Below are 22,788 nucleotides of genomic sequence, written 5' to 3' on the forward strand. Positions count from 1 at the left end.
CGTTCGCTGTTTAAAAGCGATCGCTCGCCCCGGCCTCCCAGATTTTTCCCGTTTCCCGAGTGGCCAGAATCCTCTGGGCTTGGGCCTTCGGCTGATGCTATGCAATGCACGGTCCGTCGTTAATAAAGCCCCCCTGATTCACGATCTTATACAGGGGGGGTCGGCGGACCTTATGGGCATCACGGAAACCTGGTTGGGCACGAAGGGGGAGTTCCCCTTGTCGAAATGTGCCCACTGGGTTTCCGGGCATTTCATCAGCCAAGGGCTCAAGGAAGGGGTGGGGGGGTGGCAGTTGTTATCAGGGAAAGTCTAGAACCGAAGGAGACCACTGTACCTCAGATAGCCGGTTGTGAATCCCTCTTCGTGAAGTGGGGTCATAGGGCTCAGATGGGCTTGTTGATCGCGTACCTGGCTCCTTGCTGCGTGACAACAGCCCTGCCCGAGCTGTTGGAAGTGCTTGCTGGGGTGGTGGTGGAGACCCCCAGACTTATGGTCTTGGGGGACTTCAACTTGCCGTCAACCGGCTTGTCATCAACGACGGCTCGGGAGTTCATGGCCTCCATGACGGCCTTGGACCTGACTCAAGTAGTTGATGGCCCTACTCACATTGGGGGAAGCACACTGGATCTGATTTTTATCTCTGGACAGTGGTTGAATGATCTGGACTTAGGAGATCTAGTCATTGAGCCTTTGTCATGGTCAGATCATTCTCTCCTTCGCCTGGACTTTCGGACCGCCACTCACCAGCGCAGGGAGACGGGACCAATACATTAGTTCCATCCCAGGCGCCTGATGGACCCGGAGAAGTTTCTGATGGAGCTTGGGCCGTTCCCTGAGGATCTGGCCCATGGCACGGCTGAAGAACTAGTCGCGGCCTGGGAACGGGCCGCGGCTGGGGCTCTAGACCGTGTCGTGCCTTTGCGGCCTCTGACCCGGCGTAGGTCTCGACCAGCTCCTTGGTTCTCCGAGGAGCTAAGGGAGATGAAACACCGGAGAAGACGCCTAGAGAATGCCTGGAGATCCAGTCGTTCAGAGGCTGACCGAACACTAGTTAGGTCATATAGTAGGACCTACCTAGTGGCATTGAGGGAAGGGAAGCGTTTATACGTTTCCTCCCTCATTGCATCGGCAGATAACCGCCCGGCCGCCCTGTTTCGGGTGACCCGCTCTCTCCTTTATCATTAGGAGCAGGAGGACCCCTTACAGGGACGGGCCGAGGAGTTTAGTGGTTATCTATATGATAAAATCGTTCAGCTTCGGGACGGGTTGGATCAAGATTGGGTAGATCCAGGGGAGAGGACGGAGACTCGTCTTGTTGAGACTGTTTGGGATGAATTTGACCCTGTGACTCCTGAGGACATGGACAGGTTGTTGGGGAGGCTGAATGCCACCACATGTTTACTGGACCCGTGCCCCTCCTGGCTGGTGCTGGCCACGCAGGAGGTGACACGAGGCTGGCTCCGGGGGATTATAAATGCTTCTTTGTTGGAAGGTGTTTTCCCTGCTGCCTTAAAAGAGGCAGTGGTGACACCCCTCCTCAAGAAGCCTTCCCTGGATCCAGCTGTTTTAGGAAACTATCGTCTGGTCTCCAACCTTTGTTTTGTGGTGAAGGTTGTAGAGAATGTGGTGGCACGTCAATTACCCCAATACCTGGATGAAACTGTCTATCTAGACCCATTCCAGTCCGGCTTTCGGTCTGGATACAGTACGGAGACGGCTTTGGTCGCGTTGGTTGATGATCTCTGGAGGGCCAGGGACAGGGGTTATTCCTCTGCCCTGGTCCTATTAGACCTCTCAGCGGCTTTCGATACCATCGACCATGGTATCCTGCTGCACCGGCTGGGGAGTTTGGGAGTGGGAGGCACCGTTTATCGGTGGTTCTCCTCCTATCTCTCTGACCGGTTGCAGACGGTGTTGGCTGGGGGGCAGAGATCGACTGCGAGGCGCCTCATATGTGGGGTGCCGCAGGGGTCGATTCTCTCGCCTCTCCTGTTCAACATCTATATGAAGCCACTGAGTGAGATCATCAGTGGCTTTGGGGTGAGGTACCAACTGTACGCTGATGATACGCAGCTGTACTTTTCCACCCCAGGCCACCCCAACGAAGCGGTTGAAGTACTGTCCCGGTGCCTGGAAGCCGTACGGGTCTGGATGGGGAGGAACAGGCTCAAGCTCAATCCCTCCAAGACGGAGTGGCTGTGGATGCTGGCACCCCGATACAGTCAGCTGCAGCCGCGGCTGACTGTTGGGGGCGAGTCATTGGCCCCGATGGAAAGGGTGCACAACTTGGGCGTCCTCCTGGATGGGCGGATGTCTTTCGAAGATCACTTGACGACCGTCTCCAGGAGAGCATTTTATCAGGTTTGCCTGATTCGCAGTTGCGCCCCTTTCTGGACCGGGATGCCTTATGCACGGTCACTCATGCTCTGGTTACCTCTCGCTTGGATTACTGCAATGCTCTCTACATGGGGCTCCCCTTGAAGAGCACCCGGAGGCTCCAGTTGATCCAGAATGCAGCTGCGTGGATGATAGAGGGAGCCGTTCGTGGCTCCCATGTAACAGCACTCCTGCGCAGACTACACTGGCTACCTGTGGTCTTTCGGGTGCACTTCAAGGTTTTGGTTACTACCTTCAAAGCGCTCCATGGCTTAGGACCGGGTTACTTATGGGACCGCCTACTGCTACCGATTACCTCCCATCGACCCGTCCGTTCTCACAGAAAGGGACTCCTCAAGGTGCCGTCTGTTGTGTCTCGTCCGATCTCACCACAGCCGGGGCCTTCTTATCTGCTTCCGAACACGGAACAATGTCCTAGTATGCCTCCCGGCCCCAGCCCTGGCTCCATGCCCAGACAGGCTGAAGAGGAGGAAGTATCTCCAGCCCCCAGCTCTGGCTCCATGCCCAGGCAAACGGAGAAACTAGACCCCTCCACCTCATGTGAGCCTGAGGGAGGTCAATTGCCAACAGCTGCAGACTGGAGTGACCCTCGCGTCAGAAGACTTGATAGACGGAGGCAACAGAAGGAAGGGAGGGGCAGGCCTGGATAAGTGCTGAGTCATGGAGCCACACCCCATGGCCTATATAAAGGACCTGCTTTCTGGCATTCTCTGAGTCAGGCAAAGTCTAAACATATCTTGCTGAAGTCACTTTCTGGTCTCCTGCCTGCCCTGAGGACTTTGCTAGGACTTTGGCAGAGCTGCAGAGGCACGCCTGATTCGGATTTCCCTGACCCGGCCGTCAGCGGAGGAGTGGGACACGACACCGTCCGCCAAACAATGTCGGCTGGTGGGCCCCAGGGGAAGGGCCTTCTCTGTGGGGGCTCCCACCCTCTGGAATTAACTTCCCCCAGGACTACGACAACTACCTGACCTTCGGACCTTTCGCCGCGAGTTGAAAATCTACCTATTTATTCGCGCAGGACTGGCATAGAAATTTTTAAATGAATTTTTAGCAGTTTTAATATTTTGATTTAATTTGGGGTTTTTACTCTTAATAGTTTTAATCTGGCCTGATGTTTAATAAGTTTTTTAAAATTGTTTTCACTATGTATATTGTATTATTTTTATTATGGCTGTGAACCGCCCTGAGTCCTTCGGGAGAAGGGCGGTATAAAAATCTAAATAAACTAAACTAAACTAAACTAATCAATCAATCAATACATTTCTGTACTATCTCTGGGGGGGGGGGTTGGTAAAATGTTTTTTTTAAATGTAAGATGAGACAAGAAATAAAAATTACTTAAAAGGCAAAGCGAGGGATTTCAGGGAACTAACCACAGGGCTTCATGCTCCCTTGAGCTCCTCACATGAGGCCAAAGAGCCATGTCTTAACTCTGTTTTAGAAGCCCAAAAGAGTGGGGGTTGCCTCACCTCCAAGGGAAGAATATTCCCTACGATGGGTGACAGCAGAGAAGGATTTTTTTCTAGATCCTGCCAGTTGGAATTCTTTAACTCACAGGGCTTGCAACATACCTTTCCTGCCTGACCAAATGGAACGTGCTGATGGCATGAAGATGTCCAAATTGCTATCGTTCAAAAGATTTCTTACCTCATGAAAATATAGCAGATTTCCAATGAAAGGCAAAGGTGGAGGATGACGGATTCCCACTTTATCCAGCCTGGAGAACGAAGAGGTCGTGTGCCTGGATTTTAAAAAAAAGTGAAAAAGTTTTCAGAGGGTTTTCAGAGTTGGAGAATAAGGCTCAGAATTCAGGTGAGAGGATAAGCTGTGAAGCCCAAATGGCGTAGCAATCATAAGAAATTCCCACAGCCACTTGCAGTGCGAGATGGGATAGGAACCTTTCGTTCCATTTTTATTCTCAAATTTGTGATCGCTTTACTTCAGAAAGGCTGTTGACTCAAGCTCTAGATCAGGGGTGTCGAACTCATGTCGTCACGATGGCGTCACGTGACATATCAGGACTTTCTTCTCTTTCATTAAATCAAAAGGGAAAAATTTGGCCAGCATGTGATGCATCCGGCCCATGGGCCAGGAGTTTGACAGCCCTGCTCTAGATATATGAAATAAAATCAGATTCTCAGTCTTCAGTAGTCTTAAATCGCCCCAATACTAATAACGCCCTTGGTGGATACTTTCTCTCATAAAACATTGTGAAATCCAACCCTATTGATCTTACTGGATCAGCCTTCACCCATCTGGTGTCTGCTGAATAATTCTGATTATGGCCTTCTTGGGCCATGCAAGCTGTAGATTTATGGAAATTATCATCTAACACAGCTGGAAAATGCTACACAGAGAAAATCATTTTAGATGCCTTCAATACGACTCAACAAGATTTGATGTTTATTTATGGAATTGCTTGCTTGCTTTCCAACATTTCTATCTAGTGCTGGGAAAAGTTCACTACTCTTTTTCCTTCATGGTATAATAGGAAATTCTGCTTTATTTAACATAACATTTTTCCTGGTACCATTAAAGCAGAGACAGGCAATCTGGTGGGAGAAGATGAGCTATTCTGTGGCAGGACACAACAACAAAAAACCACAGTGAGCAAGGAGGTGATTTACAGTGAAAATGGGATTTCAAGGATGGTCCATTATGGTTGGTTTTTTTTTTCTTTTTACAGATACTTTGGCCACCTAATGTGAAGAAAGGACTCACTGGAGAAGAGCCTAATGCTGGGAAAGATTGAGGGCAAAAGAAGAACGGGACGACAGAGAATGAGGTGACTGGATGGAGTCACTGAAGCAGTAGACGTGAGCTTAAATGGACTCCAGAGGATGGTAGAGGACAGGAAGGCCTGGAGGAACGCAATTGGTCGGACATGACTTCGCAACTAACAACAACAAAAAGCTTTTTTGTGGAGGAGATAGCTAAGCCTAAAAGAAAGCTTGCATATATTTTAATATTTGGCTTTTGTCGGCTCTCTACTCTGAAGAAGAAAAAAACACCCTTCTCGGTGTTCATGATCACAACAATGAAGGCCAAACATGGATTGTCGTTTCCTATAAATACTTTCATAAGATTATTTTTCTTCAATTTTGTGAGGAAGCAGAAACAAGTGCTGGCTGGTACTCCAAGCAGATGAGGATGGTTTTCCCATCATTGGTAGGTTTCAGATTCTTCTAGTAGTTTTCTCATAGAAGAGAATTATTGCTCTACAACTCTTTCTGTTAGCTCACATTATCAGAAAACTATTCAACAGGTGTAAGAAAGAATAGGCCAGTCAAAGGCTTCAAAGCTGCTGGTAGCCCTACAAGCTTTGGGTAGGGTAATATAGATACCATCCAAAGGTCACCAAGAAATTGCCATTTTTAATATGACAGAAATTAAATATAGAAATCAAATTGTTATTAAATACAATAGATGCAAATTTGAGGAGTTAATCAATCATCAATTAATTATTTAATCAATAATCAATCCAGTAGTGAACTCCAACTTCTCTTTCTCTTCCTGTGATTTCCCCCTCCTCCTCCACCTCATCTTCATATCCCCACAAGCTCTGCAAAGCTGGATCAGCTACATGAAATGTTCAACATTGTACAGCTGTACCAGATGTGCTTTGACTACTGCTACTGCTCAGGTATTAATCCAAGTTAAAACGTAGTTGGAAGATGAAATATGGGATTTTTGCATTAGCAGATGAATAAGTGTTGAGTAAGGCAGGTTGTAGTGCTTGCAAATCCCCATCAACTGGATTTCAGGAAGTTTTTATATTACAGAACATGTGTAAGCAGTAGTACTTTTAAAGTTTAAGAAATGATTTAGTAGATCCTAGCTAAATTTGTATCCTGATGATAGTAAATATCAGTCAACGTTAGTATCCTAAAAAGCAAATTCAATAGGCATAATTTTCTTATTTTACTGAAGCTAGGGACACATATGATTTTGCACATTAGTTGTCTTAAACATGTTTTAGAGATCAATTCATCCATAATATTAGATATAAACCATGGTTTATAAATCATATTATGGCATAGCACAGAATGTGAGATTAGCCTCTGTTTACAACCCTTCTTTCTTTTGGTCTTCCAGTTGACAATGACAGAAATGTCACTTTTCCATACATCACGAAGCAATGGGTTATGAATCACTCTGTTTTTGTTTCAAATTTAACAGTCAACAATTATATGTGGCAAAATCTGGGACAAATGTTTCACCAAAGCTACAAAGATATTTGCTACACACCAGCCAGTGGATGATATATATTAAGGTGCCCCCCCTCCCATTTTATCCAGTGTGTCCTAATTAATTCACTGTCAACCATAAGAAGTCCTGTGACTAAAAAAATGACAATTATTTATTCATTTATATCATGCAGAAAATTTACCAGGTACTAAATAACATCAAAATAACATCACAAATATATTTTTACACTTTCTTCAATCTCTGACAGGCGGAAAGAGATACACTTGCTTGCTGTATATTTAGTGAAACAAGGAATGGAATAAAATGGAATAAAATGGAATGGAATGGAATGGAATAGAATTTTTATTGGCCAAGTGTGATTGGACATACAAGGAATTTGTAATTAGTAATGAATTAGTAATTAGTAATGAGAATTACTAAAAAATTCTAAAAAATTACTAAAAAGGGGGGGACGTGGTGGCTCAGTGACTAAGATGCTGTGCTTGTCGATCGAAAGGTCAGTAGTTCAGCGGTTCAAATCCCTAGTGCTGCGTAACGGGGTGAGCTCCCGTTACTTGTCCCAGCTTCTGCCAACCTAGCAGTTCGAAAGCATGTAAAAAATGCAAGTAGAAAAATAGGGACCACCTTTGGTGGGAAGATAACAGCATTCCGTGTGCCTTTGGCATTTAGTCATGCCGGCCACATGACCACAGAGATGTCTTCCGACAGTGCTGGCTCTTCAGCTTTGAAACAAATGAGCCCCTAGAGTTGGGAATGACTAGCACATATGTGCGAGGAGAACCTTTACTTTAATGAGAATTAGTAACAAGGAAACCATAATGAGCTAGCCACGATTATAACACGCTCCAAGAAATTTCTCCACTAACTAGCTATACCTTACTGATACTAAAGCATGTTTAGTATTATCTTTCAAAACTTCTATATATTTTGGCAGACATCAATCTCATTCTTGAATATTAAAGATATGTGAAATTGATGAACCCACTGTCAACCATAGTCTGAACTTAACAGTGATTGTCTCATGGTAGCAGAATTACAGGGTGATCTTCCCTTCTTAGGAATTAATTCATCAATGAGTAACACTGAATATACAGGTAGTCCTTGACTTACGACCACAATTGAGCCCAAACTTTATGTTGTTAAGTGAGACATTTGTTAAATGAGTTTTACCCCCTTTTATGATCTTTCTTGCCACAGTTGTTAAATCAATCACTGCAACTGATAAGTTAGTAACAAGGTTGTTAAATGAATCTGGTTTCTCCTTTGATTTTGCTTGTCGAAAGGTTGCCAAAGGTGATCATGAAACCCTGGGACACTGCAACGGTCATAAGTATGATACAGTTGCCAAGCACCTGAATTTTGATCACATGACCATGGGGATGCTGCAACGGTCATAAGTGTGAAAAATAGTCAGAAGTTCCTTTTTTTCAGTGGAATTGTAATTAAATGAACTGTTGTAAATAAGTCGAGTGCTAATTCACATGTTGCAATGATGTGAATAAACCAGTGATTCCCAAACTGTGAGCCGCGGCTCCCCAGGGAGCCGCGCTATCGTCATGGGGGCGCCGCGGAATATCTGCGCCCGCTGGGTCCGGCGCTGATGCGCCATTTCTGGGGCGTCTGGTGCGCATGCGCAGTTGCAGGTCGGATTTCCGGGGAGCCGCGGGCGCGTCTGGTGCGCATGCGCAGTTGCAGGTCGGATTTCCGGGGGAGCCGCGGGCGAAAAAGATTGGGAACCTCTGGAATAAACAATTATCATACTTTTAGGAGTATAAGACACACTTCCCCCCGCCCCAAAAGAGGGTGGAAATGTTGGTGCGTCTGATACACCAAATACAGCCATTTTTGCCCTCCCGAAGCCCCACCCTGCATGCCCTGTTTTTGCAAAAAACGGGCCCATTTTTCACAAAAACAGGGCAGGCAGAGGGCTTGGGAGGCCTGCAGAGTGCTCCAGGGGACCAGGGAGGGCAAAAACTTTTTTCTTTTTGCTTACCTCTTCGAAATCTTGGTGCGTCTTATATACTGTTGCATCATATAGTCCGAAAAATATGGTATATGATAAACCATGAACCATGGTTTTATAAATCATCACTGTTTATAAACAGTGGTTCATATAACATGCAAAACTATAGCCAAACATACCATATTATGGCTTAGTGCGACTAAGTGGCCTTACTTGGCAAAATGGATGATATTATATAATGCAAGAAGGAAAATGCAGGTAAGTCTACTACTTTTTTTTTTTTTTTTGACAAAAAGTGGGCAGATTAACATTTTGAAAAGATAATATTTGGGCAAATTGAAATAAAAAACCATGTAAGTTGTATATAAAAAGAGGGCTTTTCTAATGGTCTGTCTTGAAATATGTTACATTTTTTTTAAAAAAAATTTAAAATAGAAATTTTACAAAAGGTAACAATATGATGGAAGTCAAAATTCTGAAATAGACCAACTTTAAACTGATTTGATATCTCTGAGTCCAGATATTACAGCCCAATTCCCCAAACGAAATCTCCTAATCACATGTGCAGAAGCAACATAAGATACAATTTTTCCTTAATGAGTTCTGGATATGTACTTTCTTTTGCTTTGTATGCTTTTAACTCAGGCAGAAGCACAGAAAATTCATTATGCCTTTGAAATGTGATATTTCTAAAAACGTTTCAATGCAATTTCAACTAAGCAGCAGAAAATTTCATAACACTTTTTCATCATATAATTACATGTCTTAATTATATAATTTGATGTCTTAATTGCATAATTAAAAGGACATGATGTTTCAGCTTAATTAGGCATCTTAATTATTATGCAAGATCATATGCTAGCATTGCGATCCCCTTTGCAAATGTAAAACAAGTGCTTCTAGATATAACTTCAGCCATTTTGAGATGTCAATAGGATGAATGAATTTTGATCTGAATACACTGAGACACATGAGAAGCAGATGGAAGCATCTGCCCTCTTGTACCATTAATATTATTTGCATTAAAATGAGTAAGATGAGCCACTAACTCTTCCATCTTTGAGAAACAGCATAGAGGTATCCCTTGTTAAGCATCTGAGATATGGTTACAGTCTCAATAAAACTATCCAACTTCTCAAAGATTCATAAGACAATTGTGCCTGTATGTTGTCTGTCACACACTCAAGAAATCCAGCCCTTTGGTACTCCATATGCTCACCGTTTCACAGATGACAATACACCAGTCTATTATATATACTGGTGCAAAAAAAGATGATACAAGTTATAATAGTGAATAATAATGTGCAGCGTGCAAGAAGAGAATGGCTCAGACTGATAAAAATCTAAACAAAGAATAATAAAGACTTCTAGAAATTGCAAAAAGCCTATTGATGCAGGTGAAGGAGGAGAGTGCAAAAGTTGGCTTGAAACTCAACATTAAGAAAACTTAAGATCATGGCATCTGGCCATCTCAATTCCTGGCAGATAGATGGGGAAGAAATGGAGGTAGTGACAGATTTTATTTTCCTGGGCTCCAAGATCACCAAAGATGATGACTGCAGCCAAGAAATTAAAAGACGCTTTGCTCCTGGGGAGGAAAGCTACGGCAAATCTAGACAGCGTACTAAAAAGCAGAGACATCACCCTGCCAACAAAAGTGCATATAGTCAAAGCTATGGCTTTCCCAGTTGCAAAGTATGGTGTGAAAGTTGTACCATAAGAAAGGCTGAGCACCAAAGAATTGAGGCCTTTGAACTCTGGTGCTGGAGAAGACTCCTGCGAGTCCCTTGGACTGCAAGGTGAACAAACAAGTCAGTCCTAGAGGAGATCAACCCTGACTGCTCTTTAGACGGGCAGATCCTGAAGATGAAACTCAAATCCTTTGGCCACTTAATGAGAAGGAAGGTCTCACTGGAGATGAGAACCTAATGCCAGGAAAGATTGAGGGCAAAAGAAGAATGGGACGACAGAGGATGAGGTGTCTGTATGGAGTCACTGAAGCAGTAGATGTGAGCTTAAATGGACTCCAGAGGATAGTAGAGGACAGGAAGGCCTGGAGGAACATGGGGTCCATGGAGTCACAATGGGTCAGACACGACTTCGCAACTAACAACAAAAGAAATAGCACTATATAGGTAGTCCTTGACTTATGACCACAATTGAGCCCAAACTTTTCTGTTGCTAAGTGAGACATTTGTTAAGTGAATTTTGGCCATTTTACAACCTTTCTTACCAAACTTCTTAAGGGAATCTGCAGTTGTTAAATTAGTAACGTGGTTGCCAAGTGAATCTGGTTTTCACACTGACTTTGCTTGTGAGAAGATCACAAAAGATGATCACATGAGCCCAGGATACTTACAATGGTCATAAAGGTGAATCAGTTCCCAAGCGTCTAAATTTTGATCATGTGACCATGGGGACGGGATGCCGCAACAGTCATAAGTTTGAAAAGCAGTCACAACAGTGACTTTTTTCAGAGCTGTTGTAACTTTGAACGGTCACTAAATGAACTGTTGTAAGTCAAGGACTACATGTAATTAATAAAGGAGGGCTCTGTGTTTGGCCAGTGTGACATTTCTGTCAGATAGTCATTGGGCATGTAAGATCTGTAGATCTAATTCTAATTCCAGATTTGTAGACCTAATTCTGAAAAGAGTTGTATTATATGCAGGCATCTTCAGCACTATTCTTAGATTCTCTGACTAGCAAAGGGGATCAATCTCTAAGATGGCAGAATTTGGAATATCGTTCAGGCTTAATCTTATGTTGAAATCCCTGACTATAACACTATAAGCAGACGGGGAGCATAGCCGAAGACTATTAATGTGGGATTTCCACTTTTGACCAGGTTTCTATGATTCCAGATCAAGGTAATATTATGTGGCATGTAAACATTTAGTAGAAACAAATTCTAATGACTGACTGAAATATGGATGTTTAGATCTGCACAAAATTGTGTCTTGTTCCAAGGGCTGCTAGAAGAGACAAGCATTTATCACCCAAAATATGCAAATCACTAGCTTCAAATTCCTTGTGTGTCCAATCACACTTGGCCAATAAAAAATTCTATTCAATCTATTCTATTCAGTCTCCTGAAATAAAAGAATTTTGAACTGGGTTATATAACTTGTAAATGCAGGTTCTCTTATTCTGAGTTCTCATCCAGCTATTTCCAGGAGAGCAGTAACAATAATTCAGATGGTAATATAAGTAAACCGGATTTTTTAGGAACAAAAAAGGTAGGAACTGATATGCTATCCCAGGCCTTGAGCCACCAACAAGAGAATCCAGCAACTGAAAAGCAATTGGATTCTTCCAGATCTTCACTCTGCAATAATTTCGACAAAAAATAATAATTTGCCAGGCACATATAGTGGTACCTCGGTACTCATCCTTAATTAGTTCTGGAAGGTGCAATGAGTACCAAAAATGATGAATACCAAACAATTTTTTCCCATAAGGAGTGAGTCACAAGGCACCAATACCAATAGGTTCTAGCTTGTGCGTTGAGTACCAAACAAACAATGAGTACCAGGACAAAATTTTCACATCAAAATGTGTTGAATACAAAATTCAATGAGATTCAAAGCAGTTGAATATCAAGATACCACTGTATAGTTCAATAAATCAAAAGGAATTATTAATAGAATCAATCTTGGGGCAGCAAAGGATGAACAGGGATTTATATCACTTTATTTCACATACCAGGCAGAAAATTCAGATACTATTGAAATAAGATAAATAGCCTGTTAATGGATGATTTGTTGTTTACTGAAATCAAATATTAATCGCTTTTCTAGAACTTGACTTCAGCTTTTATTAAGGGATTAAAAATAGACCAAAGCAAATCAAAGAGTTGACCGAGACAGATCAGTACCCATTTTTAAAAAAACAGTAACTTACACATTGTAAACCAATTTACAGAGTCACCTTATAGAGGAAATCGGTGGCATAAAAATTTAATAAAATATAATAAAATTAGTTTGGAGTCAGATGACTCAAATGGGAATAAATAAATGGTTGCTTGAATCAGGGGTCACCTGATTACTTTTGATTATGCAATGGCCTGCCATTATTACCCTTACTATAAAATTATTATTAATCACATTTACTTGACCATACATCTCACAGAAATGACCCAACTCAATCAATCAATCAAAATAGAGCTGGAAGGAGCCCTGGAGTTCTTCTAGTCCAATCCCCTGCTCAAGCAGGAAACCCTATACCATTTCTTTCAGGGGACTGTCCAGTCTTTTCTTAAAAACCTCCAGTGATGAAGCACCTACAAATTCTAAAGGCAAGTTGTTCCACTGGTTAATTGCCCTCACTATTACGTTTTTCCTTAATTCCAGGTTGCTTCTCTCCTTGATTAGTTTCCATCCATTGTTTCTTGCCTTGCCTTCTGGTACTTGGGAAAATAAGTTGACCCCTCTCTTCTTTGTGGCAGCCCTTCAAATACTGCTATCATGTCACCCTAGTCCTTCTTTTCTCTAGTCTGGCTATACCCAATTCCTGCTACCGTTCTTCATATATTTTCATCTCCAGGCCTATACTCTAGCCTGTACTTGTATTTTTAGTTTTTCCTGCCTAGGTGTAAAACTTTGCTTTTCTCCACATTAAATTTCATATTGTTGGATAGGGCCCATTGTTCAAATCTGCCAAGATCTTTTTGGATCCTGAGTTTGTCTTCTGGGTGTTGGCTATTCCTACCAGCTTAGTGTCATCTGCAAATTTGATGAATTCCCCTTCCATTTCCTCATCTAAGTCATTTATGAAGATATTGAAGAGGACTCATATATCTCACATAAAACTTTGGGCAAGATCCCCATATCTTGTGAGAATGTACTTATTTATTTTGTGTGAGACCATATTGTTAACTGTTGGTATGAGAGTTTCAAGAGGTCCACTGAAGTCAGTGATTCGTAATAAACCAGTCTTTCTTCAGGAACTTGTTATTTAGATATATATTTAGCAGATATTAGCTAATGCAGGAAACAGAATGACTACAATCCATTCAAAAGAAAAGGATTTTGCAAACATATTTCAAATTGGGAATTTCACAAAAAGAGCAACTTCAAGCTAACTTCCAGCTATTTTTCTTTTGTAACATCAATCTGATTTTCAAATATTTAGCTTATTGGAGAATAGTGATTTCTGGAAGTCAGCCACTGTTTTTCACTCTGAAGACATAATTCTGCATCTTCTCCAACAACACCATTAATGTTATCTGTAGAAGTAAGAGCCTTCTCTAACTTGGCTGCTCCAGATTTACTCCAGCCCTGTTCTCCCTCACACTAAACAACTGACAGAACATGACATGTAAACTGCTTATCTAAAACTTGATTAAGAATGCCAGAATCTATTGCTATTGCTTCCTCATTTTGGGTCATATTTAAACACAGCTCAGCTTTATATCAATCTGACAATGGGGAAAAAAGCTATTCTGGCATTTCTCAAAATATATATATATATGACATAAGCTTAAGTCTCTATGAAGCTTACCATGAATCTGTTTCATGTTTCTTTGGAAAAGATATGGATGTTTTCTAGGAAAAATGCCAAAGGCTGGAAGAATGAAATGCCACCCAGTTTGACCCCTGCACATGCTTACCTATTTCAGATACCTTCCTATATTTTGTGTCTGTTTTATCAGGGGAGGAGACAGTTTGGCTTATCCAGGGGTGTCAAATTCGATTTCATTGAGGGCTGCATCAGGGTTGTGTTGTTGTTTTTTAATTTGCATTTATATCCCGCCCTTCTCCGAAGACTCAGGGCGGCTTACACTATGTTATTTTATTTATTTATTTATTATTCATATTTATATACCCCCCTATCTCCCGAAGGACTCAGGGCGGTTCACAGGCATATAAAACACTTATATACAATTTAAAATAAACATTAAAAAACGTATTCTAATGCCCAATTATTAAAACTAGAAATATAAATATTAAGACCAATTTAAAACCCCTATAAAATTTAAAATCTACGCCAGTCCTGCACAGATGAATAAATGTGTCTTGAGCTCGCGACGGAAGGTCCGGAGGTCCGGAAGTTGACGGAGTCCTGGGGGGAGTTCGTTCCAGAGGGTGGGAGCCCCCACAGAGAAGGCCCTTCCCCTGGGCGTCGCCAGACGACACTGCCTAGCTGACGGCACCCTGAGGAGTCCCTCTCTGTGAGAGCGCACAGGTCGGTGAGAGGTATCCGGTAGCAGTAGGCGGTCCCGTAAATAACCCGGCCCTATGCCATGGAGCGCTTTGAAGGTGGTTACCAAAACCTTGAAGCGCACCCGGAAGGCCACAGGTAGCCAGTGCAGCCTGCGCAGGATTGGTGTCATACGGGAGCCACGAGGGGCTCCCTCTATAACCCGCGCAGCCGCATTCTGAACTAGCTGCAGCCTCCGGATGCCCTTCAAGGGGAGCCCCATGTAGAGAGCGTTGCAGTAATCCAGGCGAGACGTCACGAGGGCGTGAGTGACCGTGCATAGGGCATCCCGGTCTAGAAAGGGGCGCAACTGGCGCACCAGGCGGACCTGGTAAAAAGCTCTCCTGGAGACGGCCGTCAAGTGATCTTCAAAAGACAGCCGTTCATCCAGGAGGACGCCCAAGTTGCGCACCCCTTCCATCGGGGCCAATGACTCGCCCCCAACAGTCAGCTGAGGACTCAGCTGACTGTACCGAGATGCCGGCATCCACAGCCACTCTGTCTTGGAGGGATTGAGCTTGAGCCTGTTTCTCCCCATCCAGACCCGTACGGCCTCCAAGCACTGGGACAACACTTCGATAGCTTCGTTGGGGTGGCCCGGTGTGGAAAAGTACAGCTGGGTGTCATCAGCGTACAGCTGGTACCTCACACCGAAGCCACTGATGATCTCACCCAGCGGCTTCATATAGATGTTGAACAGAAGGGGCGAGAGGATCGACCCCTGCGGCACCCCACAAGTGAGGTGCCTCGGAGCCGACCTCTGCCCCCCTGTCAACACCGTCTGCGACCGATCGGAGAGATAGGAGGAGAACCACCGATAAACGGTGCCTCCCACTCCCAATCCCCCCAACCGGCGCAGCAGGATACCATGGTCGATGGTATCAAAAGCCGCTGAGAGGTCTAACAGGACCAGGGCGGAGGAACATCCTCTATCCCTGGCCCTCCAGAGATCATCCACCAACGCGACCAAAGCCGTCTCAGTGCTGTAACCGGGCCGGAAGCCGGACTGGAACGGGTCTAGATAGACAGTTTCATCCAGGTGTAAGGGAAACTGATATGCCACCATACTCTCTACAACCTTCGCCGCGAAGCGAAGGTTGGAGACCGGACGATAATTACCTAAAACAGCCGGTCAGGAAGGCTTCTTGAGAGGGGTCTCACCACCGCCTCTTTCAAGGCGGTCGGGAAGACTCCCTCCACCAAGGAAGCGCTCGTAATTGCCTGGAGCCAGCCTCGTGTCACCTCCTGAGTGGCCAGCACCAGCCAGGAGGGGCACGGGTCCAGTAAACACGTGGTGGCATTCAACCTCCCCAACAACCTGTCCATGTCCTCGGGAGCGACAGGGTCAAACTCATCCCATAGAATGTCACCAAGACCACCCTCAGCCGTCTCACCCGCGTCACCGCAATCTTGGTCCAGACCATCCCGAAGCTGAACGATTTTATCGTATAGATAACCGTTAAACTCCTCAGCACGTCCCTGCAACGGGTCATCCCGCTCCCCCTGGTGTAAGAGGGAGCGAGTCACCCGAAACAGGGCGGCTGGGCGGTTATCTGCCGATGCAATGAGGGAGGAGGCGTAGCTATGCCTCGCTTCCCTCAATGCCACTAGGTAAGTCCTAGTATAGGACTTCACTAGTGTCCGATCAGCTTCCGAACGGCTAGACCTCCAGGAACTCTCTAGGCGTCTTCTCCGGCGCTTCATCCCTCTCAGCTCCTCGGAGAACCAAGGAGCCGGTTGGGACCTGCGCCGGGTCAGAGGCCGCAAAGGCACGACACGGTCTAAGGCCCCCGCCGCGGCCCGTTCCCAGGCCGCAACAAGTTCCTCAGCCGAGCCGTGAGCCAGACCCTCAGGAAATGGCCCAAGCTCCGTCCGGAACCCCTCCGGGTCCATCAGGCGCCTGGGACGGAACCAATGTTAAGCAATAGTCTTCATCCATTTGTATATTATATTATAGGAGTAGTGGTGCCTGCTTCTCAACTTATTGCCCCCAGTCAACTTATTGCCCCCAGCAATCTGGGTCCTCATTTTACCTACCTTATAAAGGATGGAAGGCTGAGTCAACCTTGGGCCTGGTGGGACCTGAACCTGCAGTAATTGCAAGCAGCTGTGTTAATAACAGTCTTAGCAGTCTGAGCCACCAGAGGCCCCTCTGGCTCAGTGTTTGACCTTGGGGGGGGGGCAGAGAGGGCATGGCCAGCTTGACATCACTCATGTTGGCGCTTGTAAGTGGCCCAAGCGCACTGCCAGAGAAAATGGCTCTAAGCTCCATTTTTGGCTGCAACGGCCTCCTGCAACCCTCTGTCAGCAAAAATGGGCCTTAAGAGGGCTGCGTGTGGCCCTTCCAAGCTCCGTTTTTGCTGGCAAAGACACCCCAGGCTAGTCTTTTGCTGTTTCCAGGGAAGCCCCATGGGCCAGATCTAAGCACCCCACAGGCTAGATCCAGCCCCCGGCCCTTGAGTTTCACACCCAGGGGCTAATCCCTCAGTTTACTGTGTTGACTGGAGGTCATAACAAATAATGTGCTTTAATACTATCCTGCTTGATACTGCATGAGCCTCTGGAACACTTGGGGGCAATTTGTGGTCATTGTCCATCTCCACTACAGTCTGTGGAGATATGCACTTGTAGCCACCCAGCAGGTAAGACTGCAGAGGAGAACTGGTTATTGCCTCACCAGAGGAATAGCAATCTGGAGCAGGGCAGGCTCAAGTTTGCCTCAAATATTACCTCAAATATTTGGCCAGCACTTCAATATATTTGGGGCTAATGTAGAACCCTAGAGGAGGATACCAGGAATTCAAACAATGGAGTGTTCTTCTCCTTCCCAGCAATTGTGTTAAGGATTGTTGTTGAGGGACTAGTAGGCTGCTTCCCACAAAACTGCAATAGGTTTAAAATAAGGAACAGCCAAAATTTATCTCTAGTTTTATTGCTCTGATTCAGGGATGAAATGCTCCCGGTTCAGACCGGATCACGTGATCCGGTAGCGATGGTGGTGGGTAGTTCGGAGAACCAGTAGCAAAAAACCCCGCACACCCCCCCATGCCCAGCTGAGCCGCACAATCATCAGAGGGTTTTTTTTTACTTTTAAAAGCATTTTTTCTTTGGCCGAAAAAATGCTTTTAAAAGTAAAAAAAAAGCCTGTGATGATCACGCGGCTCAGCTGGGATCATCAGAGTCTTTTAAAAGCATTTTTTCTATAACCTCTTCAGCCAAAGAGGTTGTAAAAAAATGCTTTTAAAAGCCTCTGACGAGCAAGCAATTCAACTGGGATCGCCAGAGCTTTTAAAAGCATTTTTTCTACAACCTCTTCGGCTGAAGAGATTGTAGAAAAAATGCTTTTAAAAGTTTTTTTAAAAAAGTTGGCCATGCCCACCCAGTCACATTACCCCACACCAAGCACGCCCACAGAACAGATTTTACGTTTCACCACTGCTCTGATTCAGGCAACCTGAACCAATAGGATCGAAGTATTTGCAGAATCAATAGGATCTGCCAATTGGATCAAAGTGTTCCTAACAGTGGTTATGGCTGAGATCAGACAATATGAATACCCATGCATTTTGGTTTAGCTTAATGCAAGGCTGTCAAATTCTTGGCCCGTGGGCCGGATGCATCACAAGCTGGCCACGCCCATACCCGGTTTAGCGAAGTGGAAAAAAGTCCCAATAAGTCATGTGACGCCACCATGAAGACATAAATTTGACACCCCTGGCTTAATGCATAAACCCACAACATTCAGCAACTGCTTGAAGTTACGACTGTGCTGAAATAATGATACAAACACTCTATCTTCAAAGTTATGGCTATTGCAAGGCCAGGGCTTGTGGAGAGCAGGACAGCCAAAAGGGCAGAAATGGGGGAAGACAGACGATTGGGGGGAGTTGAAGTAGAAATGAAAGCAGCAGAGCAGGAAAAGAGTTAGGCTACGCCACCTAGCACTTACGAAAACTACTAAGTGGTATGGTTGCATGATGTTTCGTCAATGACTGCAATGCTTAGCGATGAAAATTCAGGTCCCAATTCTAGTCATTATGCGAGGACTACCTATATTATTTTGCATTTTCTTTACACCATTAACATTAGCAGCAGATTTTAGGACACAAAAATATCCTCCAGATACTAATCAGAGTAAAGGTTTTCTTTTTTAAACACCTTCTGCAAAGCTTATGAGAGGATGAAGTATGAAAATTTTCTCTCTCGCTCTGCAGGGCACCCCTCAATTTTTTTGCTCACTTTTTCACAAAGGTTACTGCTAAAATTAGTTTCCTAATCAATCACAATTTCCTTTCTTCAGTAAAGATGGATTCCTTGCATCTTTTTAACGTCTTGTTTTTCTCCTACAGCCCTAAATCTCTTGTTATAATGAAAAAAACAGGAATTGCCATCAAGGGAGACGTCACCGGAAACACGTTAGTCAAAATGTTTTCCTCAAAGATGGCAGATAAAAAGAGGTTTGCATTTTTTCAGTTATGGCTGCTGGCATATTGGCAAGTACAAGGCTGAGCCATCTCGCACTTACGCACACCTGGCTCATGGAAGAGAACAACAAACAGGAGAGATGAGTCAGTGGTGCTTATGAAACACACATTCGTCATCTGACGCTGCTGTTGTGCCCATTGTTTTGTTAACAAGCTGCAGCTGGTGATGATAAACCAGCACAAAGGGTGATGGGGGGCCTCAGCTCCCTAAAATTACAGCTTGCTTAGATTACCAGGGTAGAAGATCAAATCTATCCTGACAGACTGTTGATCTGGCTAAAGAAGAGTAATTGGCAAATGCCAACCATTGATAGGCAAGACTAACATTCAATTTATTCTATTCACATCTCATGCCTCTATTGATCATTTACTTCAGCTTTCTAAGTCACTCATTCTAATTGAGCCAATTAGAAAGCTGCAGAAGTGGAAAATCTCTGGGCCACAGGGCTTCATTATTAGCACCACTTACCACATACGTTTTTCCAGAGGCAACCTTTACACTAAGAAAAGGTATCTCGTATCATGCAATGGTCAAAATAAATGGATTTCCCTACTTCAGATGGAAGCCTTAAGAAGCTAACTCATGATGTAGTCTACACTTGCAGTGAAACAATGGAAGAGGGGACAAAACTATTCCGTTCTTTTAAATAACCCCCTATAAAAGATTTGCTGGCATATCAATAAAGAACCAGCCTGGTAGGATTGACTCAAGTCGTTTTCTTCCTAATACTGTGGTGGAGAAGACAGGAGAATTACACATAGATTCTTTTATGTATTTATGTAGAGAGCAGTCAAAAATGGTCTCTCCTACTGCATTTGTAATGGAGTCAATTCAATTACTTTAAAATGTCACAATACATCTTCAGCTGAATATGCAACCTAACTGAACACCAAGCATATGAGGCATGTTTGACTGCAGTTTCACACATTAGAACATAGAATCATTGAACTGGAAGTCTTTTAGTCAAGGCAGGAGACCTTATATCATCCCAATAAAGTAGCTGTCCGGTCTAGTTTGAAAACCTCTAGTTATGAAGCATGCACAACTTGGGCGGGGGTGAAGCTATTATGGGATACAAGCCTATTTCCAAGACATTGGTTTTCAAAACATCTTCTGGCAGCACGACTACCACACCAGGTACTGATGGTTAATTTCTCAAGACCGAGGAATGCGATAGTTGAAAACGGTGAGTAAGTCATGTCTATCTTATTACATGATTTTCGAGAATGAGGTCACTCTCTGCATACATTAGTTTATCTCAATCTGGTGTCCTGTAGACAAGTTGATGAAAAAGTTTACAAAGCCGACCTACTTATCTTTTTAGCATTTTTTTCAGGAATCTGCAGATCAATTAAGTCAGGGATGTCCAAACTTGCCCCCTTTTTTTTTTTTGGCATTTATATCCCGCCCTTCTCCGAAGACTCAGGGCAGTTTACAGTGTGTAAGGCAATAGTCTTCATCCATTTGTATATTATATACAAAGTCAACTTATTGCCCCCAACAATCTGAGTCCTCATTTTACCTACCTTATAAAGGATGGAAGGCTGAGTCAACCTTGGGCCTGGTGGGACTTGAACCTGCAGTAATTGCAAGCAGCTGCTGTTAATAACAGACTGTCTTACCAGTCTGAGCCACCAGAAGCCCTTGAAGAGTGGTGGACTTCAACTCTGTGGCTCAGACTGGTAAGACAGTCTGTTATTAACACAGCTGCCTGCAATTACTGCAGGTTCTAGTCCCACCAGGCCCAAGGTTGACTCAGCCTTCCATCCTTTATAAGGTAGGTAAAATGAGGACCCAGATTGTTGGGGGCAATAAGTTGACTTTGTATATAAATATACAAATATGATGACCTGAACTAAGTACTGGGACCACAAAAAATGGCAGCACCCAACTCCAATCATTTTCCAAGTCCGTGGGTCATTCATTCCCAATTTAAAGCATTAATCTTCACAGAAAATTGAAAGACCCAAGAAATATTTCTTCCTTACAATAAATCCATGATTATCACTGGGGGGAAAAGAGAAGTCTATTGGCTTTCAGTAACTATAATAATTCTATGGTCAACAAGAAAGTTATGTTTACTGTATATATGTAGGTCTAATATCTACATAATATTTAATATCTACAATACCTATATGTAGGCCATGGTGGCACAATGGTTAGAATGCAATATTACAGGCTAATTCTCCTTACTCTCAGAAGTTCAATTCTGACCAGCTGAAGTTGACTTAGCCTCCCATGCTTTCAAGGTCAGTAAAATGAGGAGCCAAATTGTTGCGGGCAATATGCTGACTCTGTAAACTGCTTAGAGAGGGTGGTAAAACACTGTGAAGTGGTATATAAGTCTAAGTGCTATTGCTAAGGGTTGGATAATTTAAATAGCAAGAATTTTAGACAAATGGCTGTCCAGTTTCTTCTTAAAAGCCTCCAGCATTGGAGCACGCTCCATTGAAGCACACCAGTGCTATCTTCCTTCCTACCAACAGGATCTGTAGGTTCTAAAAAGTACCTTCATTACCCTCTGCAACATAGACTTTTGGGTTAATATATTGCTTTTAATGGAATAATTAGCAGGTGTATGTAAATGAGTAAAAGTTTCTACCTAACGCTCTATTCCTTAAAACTAAAGAATATCAGCACACAATGTACTTAACATAATGCATTACAAAAGTTTCATTCTGTAAGAATGTTGAAGAAAGTTCCACCTGACCTAGAACTAATCTTCAGAGGACACTTGCACAATCTATATATATTTATCCAGGTTTAAGAATGAACCCCTTCAGGCTAGTAAGTCGGTGGTACAGCAATGACCTCTGAAATCCTTCCAGTATACAGATCTGGATAACATGAAGAAGTGTCTGGTTATGTTGTGCTGACTTGCAGCTTTCATGCTTGGATTAAATGTAGCCTCTCTACAATGCCAAAAATGGCATTTGAAGAGCTTTACAGGTGAACCGAAGAACTTGTCTCTCAAGGCATCCGGTGATACCTTTCCCCCTCACTCTAATTTTACATCATTTTTCAAGTTTAAATACCACACACTTTTGAAAGACTTCGAAGTTGCCCTAATGCCCTTTGCATAATTTTCATTTTATATTAATCCATGCAGTCTTGAATAAGGAACAGAATTTTCTCCGTGATCTCAAATCAGATTAATAGAGGCTTTGTTCTTATAAGGAGCAGATGAGAGGAGGGCTTGAGTCATACATAAGTAATTAACTGAGTACCTCTTTTTGGAGAGTAGACCTATTACAGTGCCAGGTGCCAGACAACCTTTAAATTCCACAGAGCTCAGAATATTTTGTCAGTCTATAACAGAGATCAGTTAATAAACTGCATAGCAAAAGAGCAAATAATGTGTCAATTGTGTACTGTCAAGATTCCAACTTTATATCTAGGAAGATCTTTTATGACTTTTTTGACAGATTTAAGCCCTAAATCAGGGGTGTCAAACTCAAGGCCTGTGGGCTGAATCCGGCCCACGGGGTGCTTATATCTGGCCCACAGGGCTGCCCTGGAAACAACAAAGG

At 43.7% G+C, this 22,788-nt stretch overlaps 1 protein-coding gene across 5 annotated transcripts in view; it reads right to left on the bottom strand.

Moving 5' to 3' along the window:
* Nucleotides 1-22,788, bottom strand: part of TBXAS1 (thromboxane A synthase 1) — a 342,148-nt gene that overhangs the window by 260,905 nt on the left and 58,455 nt on the right. For all 5 annotated transcript variants that reach the window (XM_058189927.1, XM_058189926.1, XM_058189928.1 and 2 more), the window contains one exon: nt 4,048-4,141. In XM_058189927.1, coding sequence (XP_058045910.1) covers nt 4,048-4,141 — 94 coding nt within the window. The remainder of the gene's footprint in view (nt 1-4,047; nt 4,142-22,788) is intronic.

The sequence above is a fragment of the Ahaetulla prasina genome, chromosome 7 (assembly GCF_028640845.1).
Source record: "Ahaetulla prasina isolate Xishuangbanna chromosome 7, ASM2864084v1, whole genome shotgun sequence".
Lineage (NCBI taxonomy): Eukaryota > Metazoa > Chordata > Lepidosauria > Squamata > Colubridae > Ahaetulla > Ahaetulla prasina.